The following is a 21250-nucleotide window of genomic DNA, read 5'->3' on the forward strand; positions in this document are numbered from 1 at the left end:
AGGGACAGATGGGCCAGGAAAGAGCATCCAGTGCTCGACCTGGAAGGCAGAGAGCTGATGTGCCCAGCAGTGCCTCTTGTATTAGGGTCTGTACGGAGTCAGGCACTGAGCTTACACCTTCCTGCTGCCTTGTTTAGGGATGTTTTTTCCCCTTGTTGTGTAAGATGCACTGGACAGTTTTATCTGGGATCTTAGCAATATATTTTATCTCACAAAGGTATTAACTGCTCAAGACACCGGGACAAAGGCACCCTTATGATCCATGGGCTGACACCCGATCTGCATTTCTCACCCTGAAGGGACTTTCCTGGGGCTGCAGGAACACAACCTGCTGGGAAGGGGCTGGGAGCTGTGGAGGCCGATAGGATAATCCTCGGGAGCTGCTTCTCAGGTTGAACACTAAAGGAGCTAAAATGTCTCCCAGAGCCTTTCTGGAGTGCTCGATGGAAAGCTGGGCAGGACCTGAAAAATCACCTGCAGGTGTGTTTGTGGATACCAGCACAGCAGTTTGCGTTAATGCCTGGATGCAGGTGGTGGCTGGGATTTGTGTGGACACCTGGAGAATAAGCTGATTTTCCAGCATGCCTCCTTTGGGGTCAGCAGCAGCTCCATGTGCTCCAGCCCACCGAGGCTTGGGGATTTTCTCCTTTCCTCCAAGCTCTTGGGTAACAGCACTGCTGATAAGGGGGTATCTGGTGTCCTATTGCTCAATACTCCATCCTGTTTTACAAAGCATTATTTATACTGGGATATATTAAAACCACAAATGCTGCTTTATGGACCCAATCCACTAGCCCAGCTTTTACAAATTAGGCATCCTTCCACTTTTCCTGTATCAGTTTTGCTATATAAGGACCCCCTGTTCCTACACAGCGGGGAAGAGCTGAGAGCTGGGTGACCATGGACAGCTGCGAGGTCTCCACTTGATCAGGAGCTGAGCTGTGGAAGACCAGAGCTGAGCTTTGCAATTTGGGATAAGGCCAGGTAAAGGTGGGCAAAACAGTGGCACGCGGTTTTCTAAGACTGGGGCACAGAGCCACCATTTTACCTGCAAGCCCTGCAATGTGCTCTGGTGAGTGAGAAAAACGTTGGGAAGATACTGAAAATGGTAGAAAAGTGTCTAAATGATCCTAGTTTGTATTTAGTGGCTAGCCTGAAAACTCCAAAAAGCAGATTGATAAAGCAATATGGGAACACTTCTCTGAAGGAAACTGTATTCATCTGACACAAAAAAAAATAGGGATATTTTTGCGTTGCAGGATTTTTTAAAGCAATTGGTGTTATTTTTATTGTTGCAAGGTTAAAACGTGCCATTTAAAAAAGAGCTGAAGGAATTTATTCCAGACATGAGTTGTGTGTGTGATGGCAGGATGGATTTGCACGCCCGCTTAGGGGATGTTTTAGCGAGGGAAGCGCCGTGCAGCCTCTGGGTTATGAGTTACGATTTCATGCTGCAAGTTCAAAATCATGTCACAGCGACCGGAGGTGGAAAGGAGCACGTTGCCCAGGCTGCACGTGAATGGAAACAAGCAAATAGGTGCTGTGGCTGTGCAGACAGCGGCTTGAAAAATCACCGACAGATGTGCGTATGGATGCCTCCCTCTTTCCGTGTGTGTGTGTCCAAATCTGTTAGCCGAATGTGGCTCAAACACACAAAAAGTTTTGCTCCTTCTAAAGCTCAGATTTACTGTTCACCTAAAACTGTGCACCCAGCTTGAGATATCTCAGGCTTTCCTCTGCCTGCAGGGGTTGTCCACCCTGTTTCCCCTCACCCCCGTTCTCTTTCCCCAGGTTGTTTCTGGCTGCCTCAGTGCCAGCGGTGTGAGCGGTGTGAGCCATCCCGTGTCCCCATCCTGCCACCACCACCAGTGGGGTCAGAGGACAGCATGCGAACAGCTCTGAGCATCGCTGTCGTGTACGCCCTGCTGACCCTGACACTGGGCCAGCCCCCAACAGATGCCGTCCTGAGGCTCAATAAGGGTGTTCTGAGCGACGGTGAGTTGACCTGCCCTAACCAACCTCCGAGGCTTTTTTTTTTATTGTGATTAAAATTTCAAGTAGCCAGGCTCCCAGAAGGCCTCCCCGTGTGATAGGGACCAAACAGAGGTGCTGCATGAGCCCTAACCTCACCTCCTGGTGTGGGTCTGCCACCACGCAGCCCCTGTAACCACACCAGCCCACGTGCTGCCTCACCTGGGTGGGCTGCGAATTCCCCTGCGCTGCTTTGCGCAGCTCCGTGCCTCCTGCCCTGGTATTTGTAAGATGTCAAAGCCCTTTTTGCTGTTGTAGCACAGATGGGTAAAAAGAAGCGCAGGCAGGCAGGGGCTGGAACGGGCGGTGACTGGGATGGGGAGCTCGTGCTGGGGCTCAGCCTGCAGGTGAAGCAGGAGGGGCTCTGCCCAGGGACTGATGGTGCTGGGGGTCTCCAGCTCTTGCAGGCTCCCTGCGGCAAGGCAGCGCCCTCCGCGGTGCCCTCGGCGAGGTGCCCCTCGGCAGCGGAGCGCCCGGCGTGGACGGCAGCGGCGGCCTTGGAGGGGGTCTCCTCGGTGGCGGTGGCCTGCTGGGTGGTCTCACCGGTGGTCTGCTGGGCGGCGGTGGTGGGGGGCTGCTGGGGGGGCTGACTGGTGGCCTGCTGGGTGCGGGTGGTGGTGCTGGCGGTGGCTTGCTGGGCGGAGGTGGGGAGGCTGGAGGTGGTCTGCTCGGTGGCAATGCTGGTGGAGGTCTTCGTGGAGACGCTTATGGGGCAGCCCCCAGAAACGGCCTCCCTCCCAGGGGCTGGCCTGCAGCTGCTGGTGAGGTCCCCAGGGGTGGCATCCCCCCGGGGGTCTCTGGAGGAGCGCTGGGCGATGGAGGTCTCCAAGGCACGGCGGGGACCCTCGGTGGCCCCGGTGGCCTTCTCGGCAGAGGAGGGCTCCTGGGCAGCGGAGGGCTGCTGGGAGGCGGCGGACTGCTCGGCGTCCTGGGGGAAGGAGGCTTGCTCAGCACGGTCCAGGGGCTCACCGGGTAAGGAGGGCTCCGTCTGGGATCATTGGAGGGGGGGCAACCTCTGAATGCTGCTGGGGAGGGGGGGTTGTGGCGAACCTTCAGTAGCTGCTCAGATTTGGTTGGGAGCTGACCCTTTGGCAAAAATGCTGCCTGCAAGTCCCCAGGTTTGTGTTGCCGGCTGCAGAAGAACCTCTTAGCTACACAAGGGGAGGTTGAAGGAGGTGGGAGCTGAGAAGCGCTTGCCCGTAGAGGGAGCACTGAACTGTGCATCAGCCCTGGGCAGCCGATGCCGTTGTTTCCAAGCCAATGCTCAGTTGTTTGCAATTTTCCTGTTTTAATTCCTATTGTCTAGCACTGAGCAGAAGCACAAGAACAAGCAATAATAAGGCAACTAGAAAAAGCTTCTGATAAAACTGGAAAATAACTGAGAAAACTTGGTGTCTTTTGCCATTTCTTGCCTAAATTCAACCTTCCTTCAAGCAGTCACCTGTGCAGAGCCCCGGGTAGTGGGTTGCCGTGCCCAGAGCCCCCACTCGTGACTGTCTGTACCCCCCTCTCTGTCCCCACAGGCTGAGGATCGTGGACCTGACGCTCCCCAGGGTGTCCCTACGGCTCCTGCCTGGCATCGGCGTCCACCTGAACCTCTATACCCGGGTGGCCCTCAATGGCAAAAGGTGGGTCTGGCTGGTGCCACGAGGGGTGCAGGGGGACAGAGCCCGCTCCTGCCCCAGGAAGGGGCTGCTCCTCTGGAGCTCAGCCCCGACCCCTTGCACAGCCTCCTGGGTCTGCTGGACATCGCGGTGGAAGTGAACATCACATCCAGGGTCAGGCTGACCATGGACGGCACCGGCTATCCCAGGCTGGTGATAGAGAAGTGCGACACGCTCCTCGGGGGCATTAAAGTCAGACTGCTGAGAGGGTGAGTGACCATGACGTCCCCATCCACTGGCACGTGCTGACCACTGATCGCCCCTCACTGACCCCCTGCCCATGCCAGCAGACACCAGGGTGGTGGTGGCAGTCCCCCCGTGCCCTGGCACAGCTGCAGCAAACAGCAGGGTTCTCCTGTGGGGCTGCGCAGCCAAGCAGGACACCCTGCAGTGGTGCAGAGGTCTCAGAGGAATATCCCTGCCCCCTGTGCTGCATTCAGTCTTTTTACCCGACATTGCACAGGGTCTGCTAAGATGTAGGCACTTGGCATGTGAAGCACAAAACCTACTTGGGCTGAGATTGTTTTTGCTCATTTACAGAGCCTAGTAAAAAAAGGCAGCAATAAATTTCCCACTGGCTATTTTGGGATGCAAATTAGACTTATCTCATGCAAAATCCAAGCATACACAACACACTTTGCTGCTGCAATTGCCTTGCTCCAGGAGGCCTGCTCTGCACGCATTTCACAGGGAATTGTTTAAAACTCATTTACTTTGCAGCAGGTTTTTTTTTCCTGATGCTCCTTTGTTTTTCCACAGCCTGCTCCCAGTTGTGGATAATTTATTGGCCAGTGTCCTGAACAGGCTTCTTCCTAATCTGGTAAGTTGGAAGAAAAAACCCCTTGTGGTGCGGCTTCGTGTAAGCTGAGCCAGGGCACACCTCAGTCAGTGCAGTTGTTGCCCAAGTGACTCCAGGTGAGCAGGAGGCATAAATCCTGCCCTGGAAAGGAGCAGTGAGTCCATCTGAAAGCTGTGCTGCTGCTCCTGCTTGTCCCAGGGCAGGATCAACGCCACTGCTCCAGGGGCTGCCATGGTTTGGGTTTATGGGGGGACCCATGCCACCTCTCCATCTCCAACTGTGCCTGACCCAGAACCTGGCACAGATCTGCCCAAGTGCCTGGGATCTGCTAACGATGGCCGTGTGATGGGTTGGGGTCTCTGCTCCCTCCCAGGAGTCCCAGGATCTCTCCATCCATCTCACATGGGCTCCTGGCACCCTGTACTTGTCCTGCTTCCTCAGCGTGCTGGAGGGAGGGCAGGGTGCTCCCAGCCAGACCCAGGGCTGGCCCAGCTTTGGCAGCACTGGGGGGTTCCCGGGGGGGTTCCCAGCCCCAGCCCCTGCGCTGCAGCACCCAGGGCACAGGGGCAGGGACATGCTGGGATGTGTCTGGCTCTGAGTGTGGTCACTCCCCGTCCCCCTGCAGCTCTGCCCAGTCCTCGATGTTGCCCTGGGCCTCGTCAGCGACCAGCTGGGGTTCGTCAACTGTAAGTGCCTGGGGTCCCCCCTAGTCCCTTTGCATCATCTCTGCCCTCCGTGCTGACCATGTGGGGACTGTGACATTGCTGCCCCCAGCCCCCACCTCTGTGCCACACCAGTGCCAGGACCCCGGGAGCACCCTGCTGAGACCCCCTTATCCCTGGGAGCAGCCAGGGAGCAGCACCCAGCAAAGCTAAGCCACCAGCAGAGAGACCCCCGGGTGGGGGTGGTGGGGTGGCCCCTCTGTTCCCAACAGTGGCACACACTGCTCGTTAGGGATGTGGCTTTGCATGGAGCTCTCAGACACAGGGCAGAGCCCACAAGCATATTGGGGCTTTGCTGGAGGAACCGCAACGGGACAAGGGGAGCTGCACCCCTACCCCATGGGAGCTGCTGAGCCTCCTCCTCTGCCCCCAGCACTGGTGCCACTGGGTTTGCTGGGCAGTATCCAGTACACCGTGTCCAGCCTCCCCCTGGTGACCGGCCAGTTCCTTGAAGTAGACCTGAATGTAAGTCCTGCACCTTCTCTTTCTGTTCACTACACGCACTGTGATATCTCACACGGGTTGGGGAAAGGCTCCTCGGCTGAGAACACTGAGCCGAGGGCACCCAGGGTGCTGGGAGGGGGCCACAGAGGGGCTGGCTCTGCTCCCTGCTCCCATACTGCTTGCTGTCACGGCAGAGCGCAGCGGGGTTCACATTTCAAGAGCTTTTGGAGACGGAAATGCAATGGGATCTGCCTTGGCTTGGCTGTGCATGAAGGGATTTCACATTGACTGAACATGAAGTTAACCATAAAGGCAAATATTGCGAGCTTCTGCAGCGTTTTTGGCTTGTGCTTCCTTCCCTGTACCTGCAGACTGTTGTTGGGCGAGCAGCAGGAGGCCTGGTTGACTTCCCGCTGGGAAGAACAGAAAGTGTCCCCGCACCTCCGAGGGTCCCCATGCCACCCCTGCCACCGATGCCGGACACCAGCTCCTCCCAGCTGGGCCTTTCCGTCAATTTCCTCCGGTCGGTGCTGTCTGCCCTGCAGAAGGAAGGCGCCCTGGACCTGGACATCGCCAACGGCATGGTGAGCACGGGACATCTGCCTGGCCCCAGGAGGCTCGGGGCTGCCAGCAGCGTGCTGTGCACTGACCTCACCTTGCAGTCCTCTAGCACCTCGCTGCCATTTACTGGGATCTGTGCTATCTTGGGCAAAAAAAAAACACGAGTGAGAGGCTGTGAGGTCTCAGGTGTGTTGCTGGGGCAAAGTACGAGCTATCTGCTGAAGACCATCGTGCTTATGTGCAACATTTCCCCTCCTTGTCTGTGCCAGTTCCCTGAACTCCCACCACTGACGACATCGACGCTGGGAGCCCTGGTTCCTGCGGTGAGTCCTGGTTCCTGCCCGCGCTGCAGCTGGCCCAGTAAGACAGGGGAGATCCCCCTGCCTCTTCCTCTCAGAGACATCATTTCAGACATCCCTTGGGCTTGGGTCTGAAGTCAGAAACCTCAGCAGGCCCAAGCCTGGTTTGCCAGCCTGCCCTCTGCACCTCTCCTGGGTCACAAAACCCCCTTGCAGCAGTCCCACAGACAGCAGCAGATGCTCCCGTGGGGCTCAGGGCATGCACAGTGGCTGAGCTCACACAGTCTTGAACTGGAACAATCCAGGAGCAAATCCATCGCTGAGCACAGCAATGTCCCCTCAGGCAGCCCGTTCCCTGCTTCCCCCTGATCCTCCTCACATGCCACCACAAGCCTCCTGCTCTGGATGTTGCAGGTTTTCAAGGCGTACCCTGAGCCCCACGAATTGCTGCTGAAAATTGCAGTCCCCGAAGCACCTGTGGTGACCCTAAAGAAAAACAAAGCCACGATCCAGCTCAAGGCTACAGCAGAGGTGGTGGTCATTCACCATGACGACGTCCAGAAGTTCCTCTGCCTTCTGAATATCGTACGTATAGAGCAGCAGCTGTGCAGAAATGCCACCTCGCTGGGAGCTGGCTGCTCCAGCTCTGTCTGACAGCCTGTGCTTGTCCTCTGCTTGTCTGCAGGACGCCTCCCTGCTGGCCCAGTTCTCTGTTGAGGGCAACAAACTGAAGATCAGCGCCAGCCTTGAGAAGTAGGACACTGTTCGTCTGACACCGCTCACAATGGTGTTGGATGGGCTGGGGTGGTGACGGGTGCCCAAGCAATGGGATATGTGGTGGGACGCAGGGAACCTGAACCTCACTCACTTCTGCTTCCTCCTGCAGGACTGACCTCTTCTTGGAGTCTTCATCTGTCGGTGACTTTGATGTAAGAACAGGAGCAGCCTCAGCCATACGCGAAATCTACTGCAGAGAGCAAAGCACTGAGAGAGATTGGCTTGGGAGAATTAAGGGCCAAGTGCCACTGAATGCTTAAAGAAAGTTCTAATTTCTGTGAAGTTGGGGATTTGCATGGAGTGGGTGTGGAGCTGGGGCAGCAGGGGGTCAGGTCAGGTTCGGGTGGGACAACAGGAGCACCCCCACAGCCCCAAGGACAGGGTGAGGCCACGCTGGCCACAGGAGCACAGCTCTGAGGGACCCTCTCCTTGTTGCAGATCTCGCTGCTGGAGATGCTCGTTGACAAGATTTTTGATGTCGCCTTCCTGCCTGCACTGAACAGTAAGGGAGCTTTGATGCCTCATCCGTGCACTCATTTGTGTCAGAGCAGCCACTGCACACATCTCCGTGCATTGCATTGACCTCGGCTGGGTGCGGTGGTGGCTGTGGGACGGCTCGGCAGGGCCAGGCTCACTCCGGTGGCAGCGCTTTGTGGGGTGGCGAGCACACATCACAAAACACCCCCCCAAACCCCTGCTGCCCCCCACCAGTGGGTGCTGCAAACCCCAGCACACGGCCTTGTGCTGGCCGGGGTTGTGGGGAGGGGGTGGCAGGGACACGCCGTGCTGACCGGGCTGCCCCGACCCACAGGCGTGCTGGGCAGGGGGGTCCCGCTCCCACGGCTGCTGAACATCGACTTCACCAACGCCGACATCAATGTCATCGAGGTGAGTGCAGCCCCCGCTCCCCGGGGCATGGTGTAAAATGAATCCGAGTGACACCGAGCCCTCTGCCGCACCAGGATCTCCTCGTGCTGTCGGCGTGAGCCCGTGGCTGCAGCGGGACCTGCGGTTTTCCACGTCCACCACCCGAGAGGTGGGAAGCCCAGCCTGCTCGAAGCTGCCCCACGACGTTTCACGCTGTGCCTGGAAGAGCAAAACAGCAGCTCGGTCTTTTCCACAAAAATGTTGCATCCTCCCTATGTTGCTTTGAACACAAAAGAAAGCAAGGGTGTTTTTTGCCTCTGATTGTTGCATTTTGCACTTTTCTTTTCGCTGATGCTCAGGCACCCGTCTGCTGGCAGGAATTACATTAGATTGAGATGCTGCACCTTCCCTCAGGGATCTGAAGCCCCTGGGGTCTTCTTCTTATCCTCGTGGGGTGGGAGTGGATCTCTCCTTAGATCAGAATGTGTCTCAGTTTCTGCGAGTGCCTGGTCTGGGGCTAGACACAGCTCCTGTGTCTGTATACAACCGGAGGTACACGAGCCCATCAGCCTTTCCACACAAAACCCACTCACCTGAACGCAACCCCTTCCCCTGGTTTTGGGGAACCCTCTGGGCATGATGCCTGCCCACCGTGCTGGAGCTGCGGTGCTGGAGGAGCCCTCGCCCCATCCCCTCCCAGCACCACAGGGAGCAGGGGGCAAGCGGCAGTGCCACGGGGGGCAGGCGCAGGGGCAGGCACAGGGGCAGCTCGCTCCCTGCACCTCTGAGCGATGCCCGACCTGCACAGGCTCTTTCCTGCGGTTCAGCTGCTGTCAGAGCAATGAGGCTGCTGCTAACTTCAGGCTGTCAAGCCACCGAGCACTCCTGGGGTGAGGGGAGACCTCTGGGACTGCTTCAGTAATGCTGCCTTCGAGCCCGCGTCCTTTGTCCAACCCTGTTATACTCTGAAAACTATCTGGAGATGAGACTTAGTGCTTTTCCCGTCATCTTTACTGTTCTTTTTCCCTTCCTATCAGCATTTATTTCCCCCTCTGCTTGTATTTGTTCTCTCTCAAGCCTGCTTTAAATTGCTCGGATCTTCCTTTGAGACACAAGCCATCTCCTGCTTACCTCTGGGTAATGCGTGGTTTCCACAGAGCAGCTGGCACACCGTAGATCCACAAACCCTTTAGTTTGCGACTACTTTTTAAAATCAGCCTTATGCTGTTGCAGTGCGTAATTCGCTTGTTGGAGGCAGCTGTCCTCTCCCTGCACGCAGACAAAACCCTCCTAACCCCGATGGAGCATCCCCCGTGGCAGAGCTGCCCCGAGCCCACCCGTGCAGCCACCCACTCAGCCAGGAACCAGGGACATCCCCAGACCCTACACCACAACCCTGGCCACTGTGTGGTTGTCTCAGAGGGGCTGTGATGCTCAGCACAGGGGCTGGGGTCTGCCCATCCCAGGCAAATTTGGAGATGCAGCCAGGAGAGGGGGAAGAGAGAGGGATGCCTGCCCTGGGACCGAGGGATGCCCTGGGATGGTTGCTTGTGCCTAGTTCTGCCTGCAGGGCACAGACCTGTCCCCATCCCTGTCCCCATCCCCATCCCTGCACTGATACAGCTGTGCGCCCCGGCTGCTTGCGGTTTTGATAACGGCACCGGGGCTGCAGGGCAGGAGGGGGCTGCCCCCTGGCTTGGCCAGCACTCCTGCACCTCGGTCCATTGCTAGTCAGGCTGGCACAGGGCTCGTGCTTCTGAGCCCACACGGGGAAATTATTCCTATTTCATCCTTCCCTGTACTTTCCTTGTTCCTGCACTCTGCTGGGTATATAAGAGCTGCTCCCTATCAGCAGCAGATAAGAGGCTGTAGGCAGCTGCACAGCAACTTCAAAGGGCTCCAGGTAAGAGGCATAAAGGTACCGTAGCCACAGAACTCCTGTTCCCATTAGACGACCTACAGCAAAGTGTAACTCGGCTTGAAAAAGCAAGAATTTTAATGATGTTTTCCTTTGATTTCTGTAGCAGCATTTAATCATTTATGAAAATTAATTTTTAAAGCCAGTAGAGCTCTTGCTTGTCAAATTCCACATTTATTTTTGTTGTTGTTAAGTCTATTATAATGACTGAGCTAGAAGAAATGACTAGGACTCTTTAATTGTTCTTGTTGACCAGAATTCAGAACAATTCTCAGCTTATCAGATCTAATCTCAGCTGGTATGAAATAGGCACTTATCTGCAAAGCCATGCATACATTTTGCATGTACAAGCTGCTCAGCTCACTTAAATGTGAGTGACCAAGGAGATGTACTGACTAGTTGGATATAGTTAATACCTGCATAGATATTTGTCTGCTTTATCACATATTCTCTCTAAGAGCTCTTTTAAAAGACCTGAAACCCATTTTGGCATCCTCTTACAATGCTACACACGTCTTGCAGAGACCCTCCAACAAATCCCACTGATTTTATTTGACACAATTCTCAATCGAAGCTGCTCAAGCCTCTATCTTTCTCTTCTGTTCAATAATCACAGCTACAGGAGCTGTGCATCATTACGTGCTGATCAAAGGGAAAATGTAAAAGACAGTCGAGTGAATTAAAGTCTAATTTAATTGTGCCAAGAACTGTCATAGAAGGATTTTTTAAAAAGTATCTGGAACAGATAAGTTGTTCGGAATGACCTAAATAACGTTATTTCCTAGTGCTGAAGCGCTGCAATATGCAGATCGTACTTTGTCTTTCACAAAGGAGACAGTGCCAGGCAGGCTGGGCCCACGCCACGGGCTGTGCAGGCTATGTGTGTTTTGTTGGACTCGAGACCTATAGAAATGGCTCGGCAATTGCCTTTTTCCCTTCTTTGCCAACACATTTATTGGCATAAACCAGCATGTCACAGTGCTGGTCGCAACCCCAAGAAGACCAAGTGGTGTGGGAACATGAGATCCCCAAGGGTGATCTCTTGTCACTAGAGGCAGCTCAAACACAGAAAAATGGGCTCTCTTCAGAGGCTTGACTGAAGCAAAATGAGAAAAACAAACAGCCTGACCACGGGGAAGTGAATCTGATTTTGGCTGTGCTTTGAGCTTTCATAATGCAAGGTGTTCTTCACGAGGTGGAGAAGGACGTGGCTTTGACACACCATTTTTTATCCGGCTGTGCCCTTTTATCTGTTCTTATTTCAGGGCCATTTCTGAGCAGGTTGAAGCAATCCATCTCTCTCGCTACAAGGTCCTCCTGCTTCTTCTCCTCCCTCCGCTCTCTCCAAAATGCCATTTTCCTCCCCGCAGCCCCCCTGCGATGCCAGGCAGATGCTCTGCACCAGGGTGTGGGGACGGGAACTGCCCTGGAGCACGGCAGCCCCCTGCTTTGGACAAAATGCAACAGCGAGGGAGGTGGGACGGGGGCACGGGGGCCAGGGATGGTTCCTGGGGCAGGGGGGCTTTGCCCAGTGTGACACACGGGGAGGACGGGGAGTGGTGGGGGCCCAGGGTCCCCATGTCCCACTGCCTGGGCTGATGTGGGTCTCTCGGCAGGTGCTGGGACGGAGATGCTGCCCCTCTGGTGCTTCACCATCCTTGGAAGCCTCCTGCCCCCCTCCCAGGGCCTCCTCAACCTGGGGGGCATCTTGGGGTCTGGCCCAGCACAGTCCACAGCCGGTGAGCTCCGAGGTTTCCCCACGGTGTCCCCTCGGTGTCCCCTTGGTGCCAGCGCGTCCCCATACCCCAGCTGCCCGCGCCCCCCGGCACTGCCAAACTGGCCCCACCTGGGCAAAGATGTCCCTGGCAGGGACTCACCCAGGTGGAGGAGGCACCACAGAGGGATTTGGGCTGGTTTTTAAAAGTCTTAGCTAAAAGGGAACGACCTGCCAGCTTGCTCAGTCTGTCAGGATGAGACGCGGGCAGCAGCCAGGCAGTCCCAGCTGGCACGAAGCCTGGCGGGGACGGAGGATGCGGTGTGATGGAGCGTTTTTGTTTAGCAGTCAAGATGTGCAGGGTGACCCTTTTGCTGGCAAAAAAAAAAAAAGAAAAAAAATGATGTTCTGAACAAGGTAGATTAATAACTGGGACTTGCTTGTTGCAGGAGGTCTGCTCGGCGGTGAAGGTCTGCTCAGCAAGAAAGGTGGGCTTCTTGGCACTGGCCTTCTGGGTGAAGGTGGGCTGCTTGGTACAGGCCTTCTTGGCAAGAAGAGTCCGAGTAGTGGAGGAAGTCAAGGTCTCCTTGGCACTGAAAATGAATCCAAGAACGCCGGTGTCCTCGGCACAGGCCTCCTTGGTGGGGAAGGGCTCCTCGGCACCGGCCTCCTCAGCAATAAAGGCCTTCTTGGAGAGGAAGGGCTGCTTGGCACGGGGCTGCTTGGAAAAGGAGGGCTTGTAGGCAATGGAAGTCTACTTGGTGGTCTTTTGGATGAAGAAGGGCTGCTGGGTGAAGGAGGAGTTGGAGGACTGCTGGGTGAAGGAGGACCGCTGGGTGCTGCAGTCCCCGACAAGTCAACACAGCACTTGGCCTGGTAAGTCAGAGCAGAAGCACGGCGGTGATGCTCTCTGCAGATCCATGGCCCTTCCACCAGCTTCCCTGACATGGTGACAGCTTGTAAGAGCCTGGTGTTTAAAAACTTAGCTTTAAGAGTAAATAATAGCAATAGATTGAAAAAAAAAAAAAAAAAAAAGGCAGTTGTAATTAATAGCAGACACTTAACTGGCATTTTTCTAACAAGTGGTGCCCAGAGGTGTGGGTTCCCCTAAAGAGGTGCTCCAGGGCAGGACCAGATCCTTCCTGTTACACAGACCACGAGGGGAAATCCCAACCAGACACAGGTCCAGGAAAAGTCTTTCCCATGACGGTGATGTGACTGCGATGGGCACCCCAAGAGGTGGGGGAATCTCTGTCCTTGGAGATGGCCAGGACTCAGCTGGACACAGCCCTGGGCAACCTGGTCCTGCTTCGAAGCTCTCTCCTCTTGGAGCAGGGGTTGGCCCTTCCCCACCTACACCTTTTAACCAGGGTTATTCATGTGGGTAACAAGCCCAATGCCTGGCAGAAGGGATGAGGCTGTAGGGCTTGCTCCTGCCACCTGCTGTGCAGCAAGCTCAGCTCGCAGCAGCCGGGCTTGCTCCCATCTCAGCTCGGGTTGGCTTTGGTTTCGACCCCCAGGTTGAAGATGCTGAGCCTGGACAAAGCCCGAGCATCGTGGAAGGTCCTTCCTGGGGGTGAGCTGGTGCTGAACCTGTACTCGAAGCTGACGTTCAACTTGCCAGGGTGAGCAGGGCTGGTGGGAGAGCAAAGCGTGGTGGGGTTACAGGGTCCCAGGGGGTGGGGGAGCTGGGGCGGTTCAGGGGGCTGGAGAAACATCCGCCAACGTTTGGTTCTTAGGGGAGCTTGTGCATTGCATGCAGCTCTGCAGCTGCTGTGAATATGTATTTGCAATGCATTTTAGAAACCCTGTTCTCCTTAAGAGAAACTCTTGACTTCACCAAGGCCCAGATCTCAACCCCAAGATGCTGGCAGAGGCGGTGATCCTGCTGTGAACAAGGTGTTGGAAGCAAAGTGCCAAGAAGGCTTTGTGCTCTTTCATGTAGATGAGTCCTTCCTTCCTCTGAAGTCCGAGCTGCCCTGGAACCCCCCGTGCCTGTTAGCACTCGGGGGCTCGATGACCTGCTAACCCGAACAGGAGCCTGATGAAAGTCCTGAGATGAAAACAGCCCCAGCCGAGCCCCAGCTTGTGTCTCAGCCACAGAGACTGCTGCTCTGTGCTTTCATCTTCTCCATAGCCCTCCAAGCCACAACAGCTATTCCCTTACTTTTCAGAATATTTCTCTTTCTGAGCGGATCTTCGGTGGAAACGAACATCACATCCCACATTGCGTTGACACAAGACACCCCTGGTGACCTCAAGTTGGTCATTAAGGATTGCAGAAACCTGTACGGTGGCATTAAAGTCAACTTGCGAAAGGGGTGAGTGGGGGCAAACTTCACCAGCCCCATACTAATCTGACACGCTGTGCAGCTTCTCATTCGGAAGTCCTTGGGTGATTTGCAAGGACACAACCACAGTATGCAGGATCCAAATCCAACCCGGGTTTATGTGGGGCTTGGCCCTGGCCCTCAGCACGGCTGTGCATTTTGCCCCTGGGCAGGTTTCTCCCTCCCTCACCTCTCAGGGCTCAGCCCCCCGAGCTGCCCAGCTGGGCTCTGGTCCCCAGGGTGGGGACCCCCAGCACTGCAGAGGGAAGGTTGGCACCAGGGAAGCCTCAGTGGCAACATGCAGACTAAATTTTTCTCATATAAAAGCCATTTTTTGAGAACCCTTTAAAGGAATGGGAAGTTGGTGTGAGCATCTGGAAATGGTTAAAATAATGTGCAGGACTAGCCGCGGGTCAGCTCTTTGCGTGTTTGCAGTGAGGCAAAATTTCAGTCTCAGATCTGGGCACAGATTTACCGTTAACAATCAGATTTCGCTAAGCAGATAACTAAAAGTCCTGAGCACCTATAATTCCTGCTAAAGCCTGGGGGAGCTGTGGGCTTGCTGCATCTTTTAACATCAGAGAGAAAAGAAGAGAATGTGTGTTCATCCTCGCTGCTCACAGCATCGCAACCCAGCGTTGCACTTCAGATTTGTCTTGATTCTGCGACCTGGGTTTTGTCAGCCTCCTCAGTAATTCCTGCCTTTTTTTCCTTTCCAGCTTCTTCACCAATTTGGTGAGCGGTTTGCTGAACTCTTCTCTTCGGTCTCTCCTACCCGCACTGGTGAGTGCAAGAAATCCTGCCATGTCAGAAGGTTTGGCTGAAATCAGTGTTTTTCCCATAAGCATGAAGCAGATTTACATATCCATATCCAGATTTGTGTGCGTGTACAGACACACACCCACGTTCTATAACTGAATTCTGCAAACTTCCTTGATCTTTCTTACAGTCAGGATTTATTTGTTAGAAGCAATTCAAATTCCATCATGCAATGTTACGGGATAATTTGTAACCAATTGCTTTGTGAAATGCCTTTTCGTACGGAGAAGGTCTGGTAAACAGAAGTGACAGCCTCACTTAGAAAAAAGGTGCTTGTTAGAAAATCTTTTATTCTGTTAAAGAGAAGCTGTGCTGTTTTGAGAAGTAGGCTGAACAATTTATATTGCTCTTTTTCCGTGGAGGAAACTATGCTCTAGGAGCTGATTGCTCCATCTTGATTTAAAGTCTGTGAGACTCAAAAGATGTTAGTGAAATGTGTTGCTACAACTGCGATATTCTCACCAAGGCTGTTCCACTTATTACCGTTGCAGTTTTGCCCATTAGTGAATATTTGGTTCAGCATCATCAATATCAAGCTACAATTTCTCAACCGTAAGTTGTGAACTTTTCTATATAATTTTTGTAGCAACATGTGGCTTTTCTGTGACTGGTGTTTCTGCCCTCAGCAGAGCATGGGACGTGGGGAAGGAGTCGCTCTGCTCGCGGCAGGGGCAGCTCTGGTCCCCCCACACCAAGCAGTGTGCTGGGGGCATGGCCACAGCTCTGCTCCCACTGCTCGCCGTGGTGAGAACACCGTGCATGGACCCTGCTGCCCGTACTGAGGGGTTTATAATTAGGGATATAATTAGGGTTTATAATTAGCAGACCCAGACTGCTGCAGCGAGGCAGCCCCAGCGCGTGGCCCCCAGAGCCGTGTCTGTCCCTCCCCAGCTCTCGAGCCAGGCAGAGGCGCAGTTGCTGCTTCACTCCATGGAAAGTTTTCAGGATGTCACCCAAACACTTCATACACCAGATAACTCCAGAACAACAGCTTTCACCACCTGTGAACCCAGGGGATCTGAGAACCACAGGAAAATGAGAATTGGGAACACCTGGGGGCAGGGACAGCATTTCCCAGGCACTGCACCAGCCCTGGGGGCTCCGGGCAGGACAGGGCACTGCAGGCAGCTCTGTGAGCCTGGCGGCCTCTGCCCCTGCCTCTCCTTCTCCTTCTCTCTCCTCAGGCGTCATCTTTTTTGGACTCCTTGGGAAAATCCAGTCTGCCCTCTCCAGTTTCCCGATGACCTTGGAGAACTCTGTGGAGCTGGACTTGCAGGTGCTGCCAGCGTCGGGCGTAGCCCCGGGACCTGGCTTTAGGGATGGTTCTGGATGGAGGCTCCCGTGCTCCCCAGCCTTCTCCCATGCCCCTATCCTCCCATGGCCGTGTCCCCACCAATAATAGAGCAATGGGACCTGCCCTACCCGCACGCTGTGCCGGGTCTGGCCCTGACCCATCCCTTGCCTTTCCTCACCTTCCTGCCTTCCCACAGCCGCAGCGCCTGCACTCACACCCATTAATGTCTCCTCCTTTTTTTGTAGAAATACCCCTTTCCAGCTGTCTTCATCGACTGGCTCCTGCAGAGTAAGTGCAGCCCCAGGGGCAGCCCTGGGATCCGCAGGGTGCCAGGAGCGGGGTGGCAGCGGGGGCAGCGGGTGGGATGGGGACACGGTGCTGGCACAGGTACAGCCGGGAGCAGGTCCTGCGGCTACGGGCGGATGCGGTCACACCATAAAACGAGGTCTGTGTGCTCCTGTTCATGCTCTGTACAGCCCTGGAAAAGTCACTTCACCTCTCATAAAAGGATTTAATAATATTTACTTAGTAGGAGTGAATAATGGTTCTCAGGATGCTGTGAGGATTAATTAATATTTGCAGAGGTGATTGTAAGAGCTTTGAGCTTCATATGCATGCAAAGTTAATATATAGAGGAGGGAAGAAAGAGTTGGAAGCCATCCCAGCTTCCCCAGAGGTGAATTCGTCAGGGCACTAAATCATCTCTGCCCATAACACCAGGGCTCCCCGGCACAGGCGGTGCACAGCAGGGCCCCGGACAGGACCGCGGGGCTCGGCTGGGCTGGGGGCTCTCACGTGGCTCCGTCTCTCCCAGCTGCAGGCATCGATGCCAGGAGCATGCAGTAGGCACAGGGCCAGCAGTGCCTCAGGTAAGGGTTTGCTCACCGGGGACAGGGCTCGGAGCTGGGTGTGCTGGTGCTGGTGCCAGGCAAGGTGAGCCCAACGGGGTGAGCCTGGTGCCATTGTTGGGAGGCAACAGGGGGGCTGCTGCACCGAGCTGAGCTGCTCCCGCGATGCCCCTGCACTGCCTGAGCCTCATCTCCAGCATCCCCAGGTGCCCCCTGGACCATTCCCACCACTACACCAAGAGGAGGAGGAGCAAAGAGAGGAGGATGATACGATGCACAGAGAACAGACATGAAAATGGGAGCAACACAACCAAGAAAATACGCTGTTTCTTCTACCTTACATTTCAGCCTCACCAGGATTTGGTGGCTCTGCCAGGCTGAGCCGTGCTGACTGCAGTGCTGCCGCGGTGCCAGCGGCAGGAGCTGTGGGTCCTGCCTGTGTGCTCTGCTGGCTGTCGTGGCTGTACGGTCACCAACAAAGACAGTGGCCTGATCCACAAGTCCTCCCCAGGCAACTGGGGCTGGGTTCAGGGCCAGTGATGGCCATGGCACGGGGACACGTCCCCAGTGTGTGACCGAGGCAGCTGGCAGCTGGCAGAAAGTCCTTCCACACGCACTGGTCCCACGTGAATGTTGTGAGCGTGCACCACGTGCACCAAATCCACAGAAAGGGAAGAAAGAAAAGGGACAAACACTGATGAAATGTAAGTCTTTGTCTTTGCTCTCCTCCTGCTTTGTGATTAGTTGACCACTTGAAAAGGAAATTTTTCTCTTTCCAGTGATTTCATATTGTTAAGAAGTAGGAAGAAAGGCCTACAATCTAATCTAAATATGTACGTAGCTGATTTGTTCACAGTTCTGCTTTGAACTGATCAGAGTACATGCTATCCTGTCTTGTAATCTCCGAGTGGGTTTGGATGTGCTGCATTGTGGGTGAGGCCGATCCACATCCCTTCTGTTACTCCTCGCAATAAAAAGGACTTTTCTTCATCTGCATTCAGCACGTGATTTGGTTTCTTTCCAAACTGCCAAAGGAGTTTTGCATTTGCAAGGGTTTTGTTATTTATCTCCCCTATCAGCTACAGGAGTAACTTGCCTGCAAAGAATATTTAATAGGCAAACCTGCTGGAAAGGCGGGGAGCCACGACGAGCTGCAGCCCCAGAATTGGGCCTAAACCCTGCCCAGCTCTGCAGGACCGTACCTCCCTCGCAATTTAAAGTAGCTGCAGAAATGTGGTCAGCGAGAGGAATAAATATTCACCTCATTTGTATTTATGCAGATTTATTCTGCCCTTGTCCCTGAGCTGCTGGTTCTTTTATTCCCTTTTCCTGCTCCCCGCTTGTTCCCAGCGAACCGGCAGCTGTTTTGACACGAACAAACGCGTTCCTCGCGCACTGACAGGGTCGGGGCTGGGACCCCCGGGGACCCCCCAGGCGTGTGGCCGCAGAGTGCGGGGGCTCAGGAGGGGCTCCCTGTGGCTGAGGCAGTTTCCTGGCTGCTGGCTGTGCCAAAAGGCTTCGTGCCCCTGCCCCGATGCGCCTGGTGCCAGAGGATGTCACCATGTGTGCCGAGCAGGTGGTCCTTCCCCTGGGAGGGCCTGCTGCAGTACGTGCTGAAGTGCTGGGGGCTTGCACTTCGTGCCAGTGATGTGTGTGTTCAGCAGCAGGATGAGGCCGTGTGGCTGCCCCGTGACAGCCCTGGGAGGAGGCTGCAGAGCTCCATGGCACAGGGGAGGGACAGAGCTCATGGCCAAACTGCCCAATATGCAACGCCTCGCCAGGGACATTCGGCTTCCAATTCCTAAGGAAACGGGAGGAACAGGATGAAAGAAACTGCCAATTCTCAATTCAAGCTCACCGTCTGTGAATAATTTCAAAAACAGGTGTAAAGATCTCCTCCGTAATCCTGGAAAGAAAATGCCAAAAAGCAAATCCGCCCAGGTGGCCTGGCACAGCCCAGCCTGCTGCTCTCCCCGCTGCTGCAGGGACAGGGCGAGGGCTGTGGGGGCTCTGCAAGGTGCATGGGGCCGGGGCTGGGGCTGGGTGGGCACCTGGAGCTGCAGCTGCAACCAAAAAAAAGGGCAGGAGGGCAGCTTTGTGTGGAACTGCCCCGCCGGCCCCGAGCAGCGGCGATGGAGGCACAGGGAGGCTTCATCTCACTGCTGTGGCTGGGCTGTGCTGCAGATGACACTGCAGAAGACACGCTGCAGGTGACACGCTGCAGGTGACACTGCCATTTGCAGCTGCTGCTGGAGCAGTGCTGCTGCCACATCCCCATCCCTGGCCGGTGTGTCCGGAGTCCTCAGGGCTGGCCGTGTTTGGCTGGAGCACAGCTCAGACCTTGCCAGCTCTCCTTGTCCAGCAGCACCTCGGATGTGTCTGTGTTTGCAGGCTTTGCTCTGACAGCGTGCCACCCAGCCTCCATCCGGCTTCTGTTGACACAACAGCGAGACACGAGGTCTGGGACTGCGGGTGAAGGTTTACTTTGGCGCACAGACCTGCGGAGCCAAAACACTGAGGGCAAACAGAGGCCTCAGCTTCCATTGTGTCTCCGCTTTCCTGGTTCACAGGCTGGTGTCATTGCGCAAGAGCATCCAGTCCCACCGCAGCCAGCCAGGTCTGGGTGCCGGGGGGGCTCTCCCACCGAGCAAGGTGAGGGGAGGGCTGTGGGAGGGAGATGGGCAAAGCCCCCACCCGTAGCCAGGGCAAGGAAAGGGGCTCCAAAGAGAGGAGCTGGCATGGGGAGGGGAGGGGAGCCCACAGACCCTCAGTTTGTGCCCCCAGAGACTGGAAAGACGCAGGGTGCAGGGGGGGCTGGGGGCACCTCGGGGGGCGAGTAACTTGGCTCTCGTGTTCGGGGACACCAAGCTGTATTCGTTCCATTCAGTGGGTGCCACTTCCTTGACTGAGCACCCCCTGTCCCTCCTGAGGAGCCGCCAGCTCTGGGAGCTTCTTGCCTTGTCCCAGCCCTGGAGATCCCCCTGCTTCCCCGGGCAGTGCTGTGCCGAGCTGTGCCATGCTTCCTTCTGAGCTCCACACGGGGACAGTTTTCCCACAATCAGCACAAGGGCTTTTCAGATGGAGCTCTGATCAAATCGTCATGGGAAAGTGTTTTTAATAATGTCAGAAAAATTCCCCTTTTTAAAGAGAAACTGTTTTTGGAAATGGCTAATGTTTTGTTCTGGTAGCTTCAAAGAAAATATTTTACTACTCTTTTTTAAACATCCTGTAATGAAATAGCGGAAGGAAAGAAAAAGAAAGAAACAGGTTAAAAGATGAGGCTAAACAACCTGAAGAGAATGGAATGTTTTGTTGCAGCTCAAAAAAACCTGTATCAGCTTGACCGAAAGTGAATCTTGTTTTTGTTTCCTTGCTTCAGCCATTACCCTTGGCATCTTCATGGATGCAGAAAGGGGAGGAGGACAATTCTGTCTGGCTTTTCATTTTCACAGCAGTGCGCTGAATATTAATCAGCCTAAAAACAGTGCTGTAGGCACTGCTGCAAATTACAGATTCTGCACTGGGTACTAGTTTGCTGTGTAATTTTTGCATGCAAGTCAACAGCAGGGGTTGGGCAAGCTAATTCTCCTTTGTGACCTGACTTTGCAGATAGCAGACATAACACTGAACTTGAGTGTCCCTGAAGCACCCTGATATCTTTATTAGAAATGCCACTGTGCATCAGTTTGTTTTCGTGCCGGGGGTTCCTGTCAGAGAACCAGGCACCCTTCTCCTCCTCATTAACGTGAGGACTGCAGGCAGGGAAGCGGGGCTTTCCCCGCGGCGTCTGGCTCAGCCCGGTGTCCTGACCCTGCCCTGCCTTGCACCTTGCCCATGGGACCTGGGAATGAAACCCAGGCATGGATGTCGCTGTTCTTATGGAGGCTACGGACCAGGCACTGTGATCTGTGGGCTTTGGCAGGTGAGGGGATGCTCAGGGAAAGCTCAGCCATCACTTACAGCAATCTAGGCAGAAAACAGTACCTCTTCTGTTTTAATTTCCATCAAACTTTAATCAGGTGAAAGGAGAAAAGTCCTCGCAGGTGTCCAGCTGCCTGATGTAAGTACAAAGTTGTCATTAATTTGGGTGCTCGTTAGTGGCACTCTCAGGGCTGGTAGCAGCCCCGCACGCAGGCAGCCCCTGCCGTGACCCAGACGGATAC

The 21250-nt window shown here is 54.9% G+C and overlaps 2 protein-coding genes across 3 annotated transcripts; both read left to right on the forward strand.

Moving 5' to 3' along the window:
• The first annotated feature begins 881 nt into the window (after positions 1–881).
• BPIFB4 (BPI fold containing family B member 4) lies at positions 882–9095 on the forward strand. The gene is made up of 16 exons (XM_068700528.1): positions 882–984; positions 1792–1995; positions 2430–3003; positions 3555–3659; positions 3761–3904; positions 4455–4515; positions 5120–5180; positions 5590–5681; positions 6032–6244; positions 6491–6544; positions 6935–7105; positions 7206–7273; positions 7407–7449; positions 7736–7799; positions 8109–8185; positions 8260–9095. Exons 2-16 carry the CDS (start codon positions 1887–1889, stop codon positions 8281–8283), a joined length of 1860 nt encoding a protein of 619 aa, XP_068556629.1. The 5' UTR covers positions 882–984; positions 1792–1886; the 3' UTR covers positions 8284–9095.
• A 3069-nt stretch (positions 9096–12164) lies between these two features.
• Positions 12165–18087, forward strand: LOC137865405 (BPI fold-containing family B member 4-like). 2 transcript variants are annotated; one of them, XM_068700480.1, is made up of 9 exons: positions 12165–12672; positions 13317–13421; positions 13971–14117; positions 14846–14909; positions 15437–15497; positions 16130–16221; positions 16485–16527; positions 17054–17108; positions 17285–18087. In XM_068700480.1, exons 2-8 carry the CDS (start codon positions 13324–13326, stop codon positions 17083–17085), a joined length of 537 nt encoding a protein of 178 aa, XP_068556581.1. In that variant the 5' UTR covers positions 12165–12672; positions 13317–13323; the 3' UTR covers positions 17086–17108; positions 17285–18087. The 2 variants fall into 2 exon arrangements, with proteins under 2 accessions (XP_068556581.1, XP_068556580.1); XM_068700479.1 differs by having other exon boundaries at positions 17294–18087.
• Positions 18088–21250: the final 3163 nt, after the last annotated feature.

This window comes from Anas acuta, chromosome 16 (assembly GCF_963932015.1).
Source record: "Anas acuta chromosome 16, bAnaAcu1.1, whole genome shotgun sequence".
NCBI classification, from domain to species: domain Eukaryota; kingdom Metazoa; phylum Chordata; class Aves; order Anseriformes; family Anatidae; genus Anas; species Anas acuta.

Bases quoted from the DNA above. Each gene is read 5' to 3' on its own strand.
- BPIFB4 (XM_068700528.1), top strand. From the start codon at position 1,887: ATGCGAACAGCTCTGAGCATCGCTGTCGTGTACGCCCTGCTGACCCTG. The intron at 1,996-2,429 runs GTGAGTTGACCT...GGGGGTCTCCAG, and splicing joins TAAGGGTGTTCTGAGCGACG to CTCTTGCAGGCTCCCTGCGG. The intron at 6,245-6,490 runs GTGAGCACGGGA...TGTCTGTGCCAG, and splicing joins TGGACATCGCCAACGGCATG to TTCCCTGAACTCCCACCACT.
- LOC137865405 (XM_068700480.1), top strand. From the start codon at position 13,324: ATGCTGAGCCTGGACAAAGCCCGAGCATCGTGGAAGGTCCTTCCTGGG. The intron at 14,910-15,436 runs GTGAGTGCAAGA...TTACCGTTGCAG, and splicing joins GGTCTCTCCTACCCGCACTG to TTTTGCCCATTAGTGAATAT. The intron at 16,528-17,053 runs GTAAGTGCAGCC...CGTCTCTCCCAG, and splicing joins CATCGACTGGCTCCTGCAGA to CTGCAGGCATCGATGCCAGG.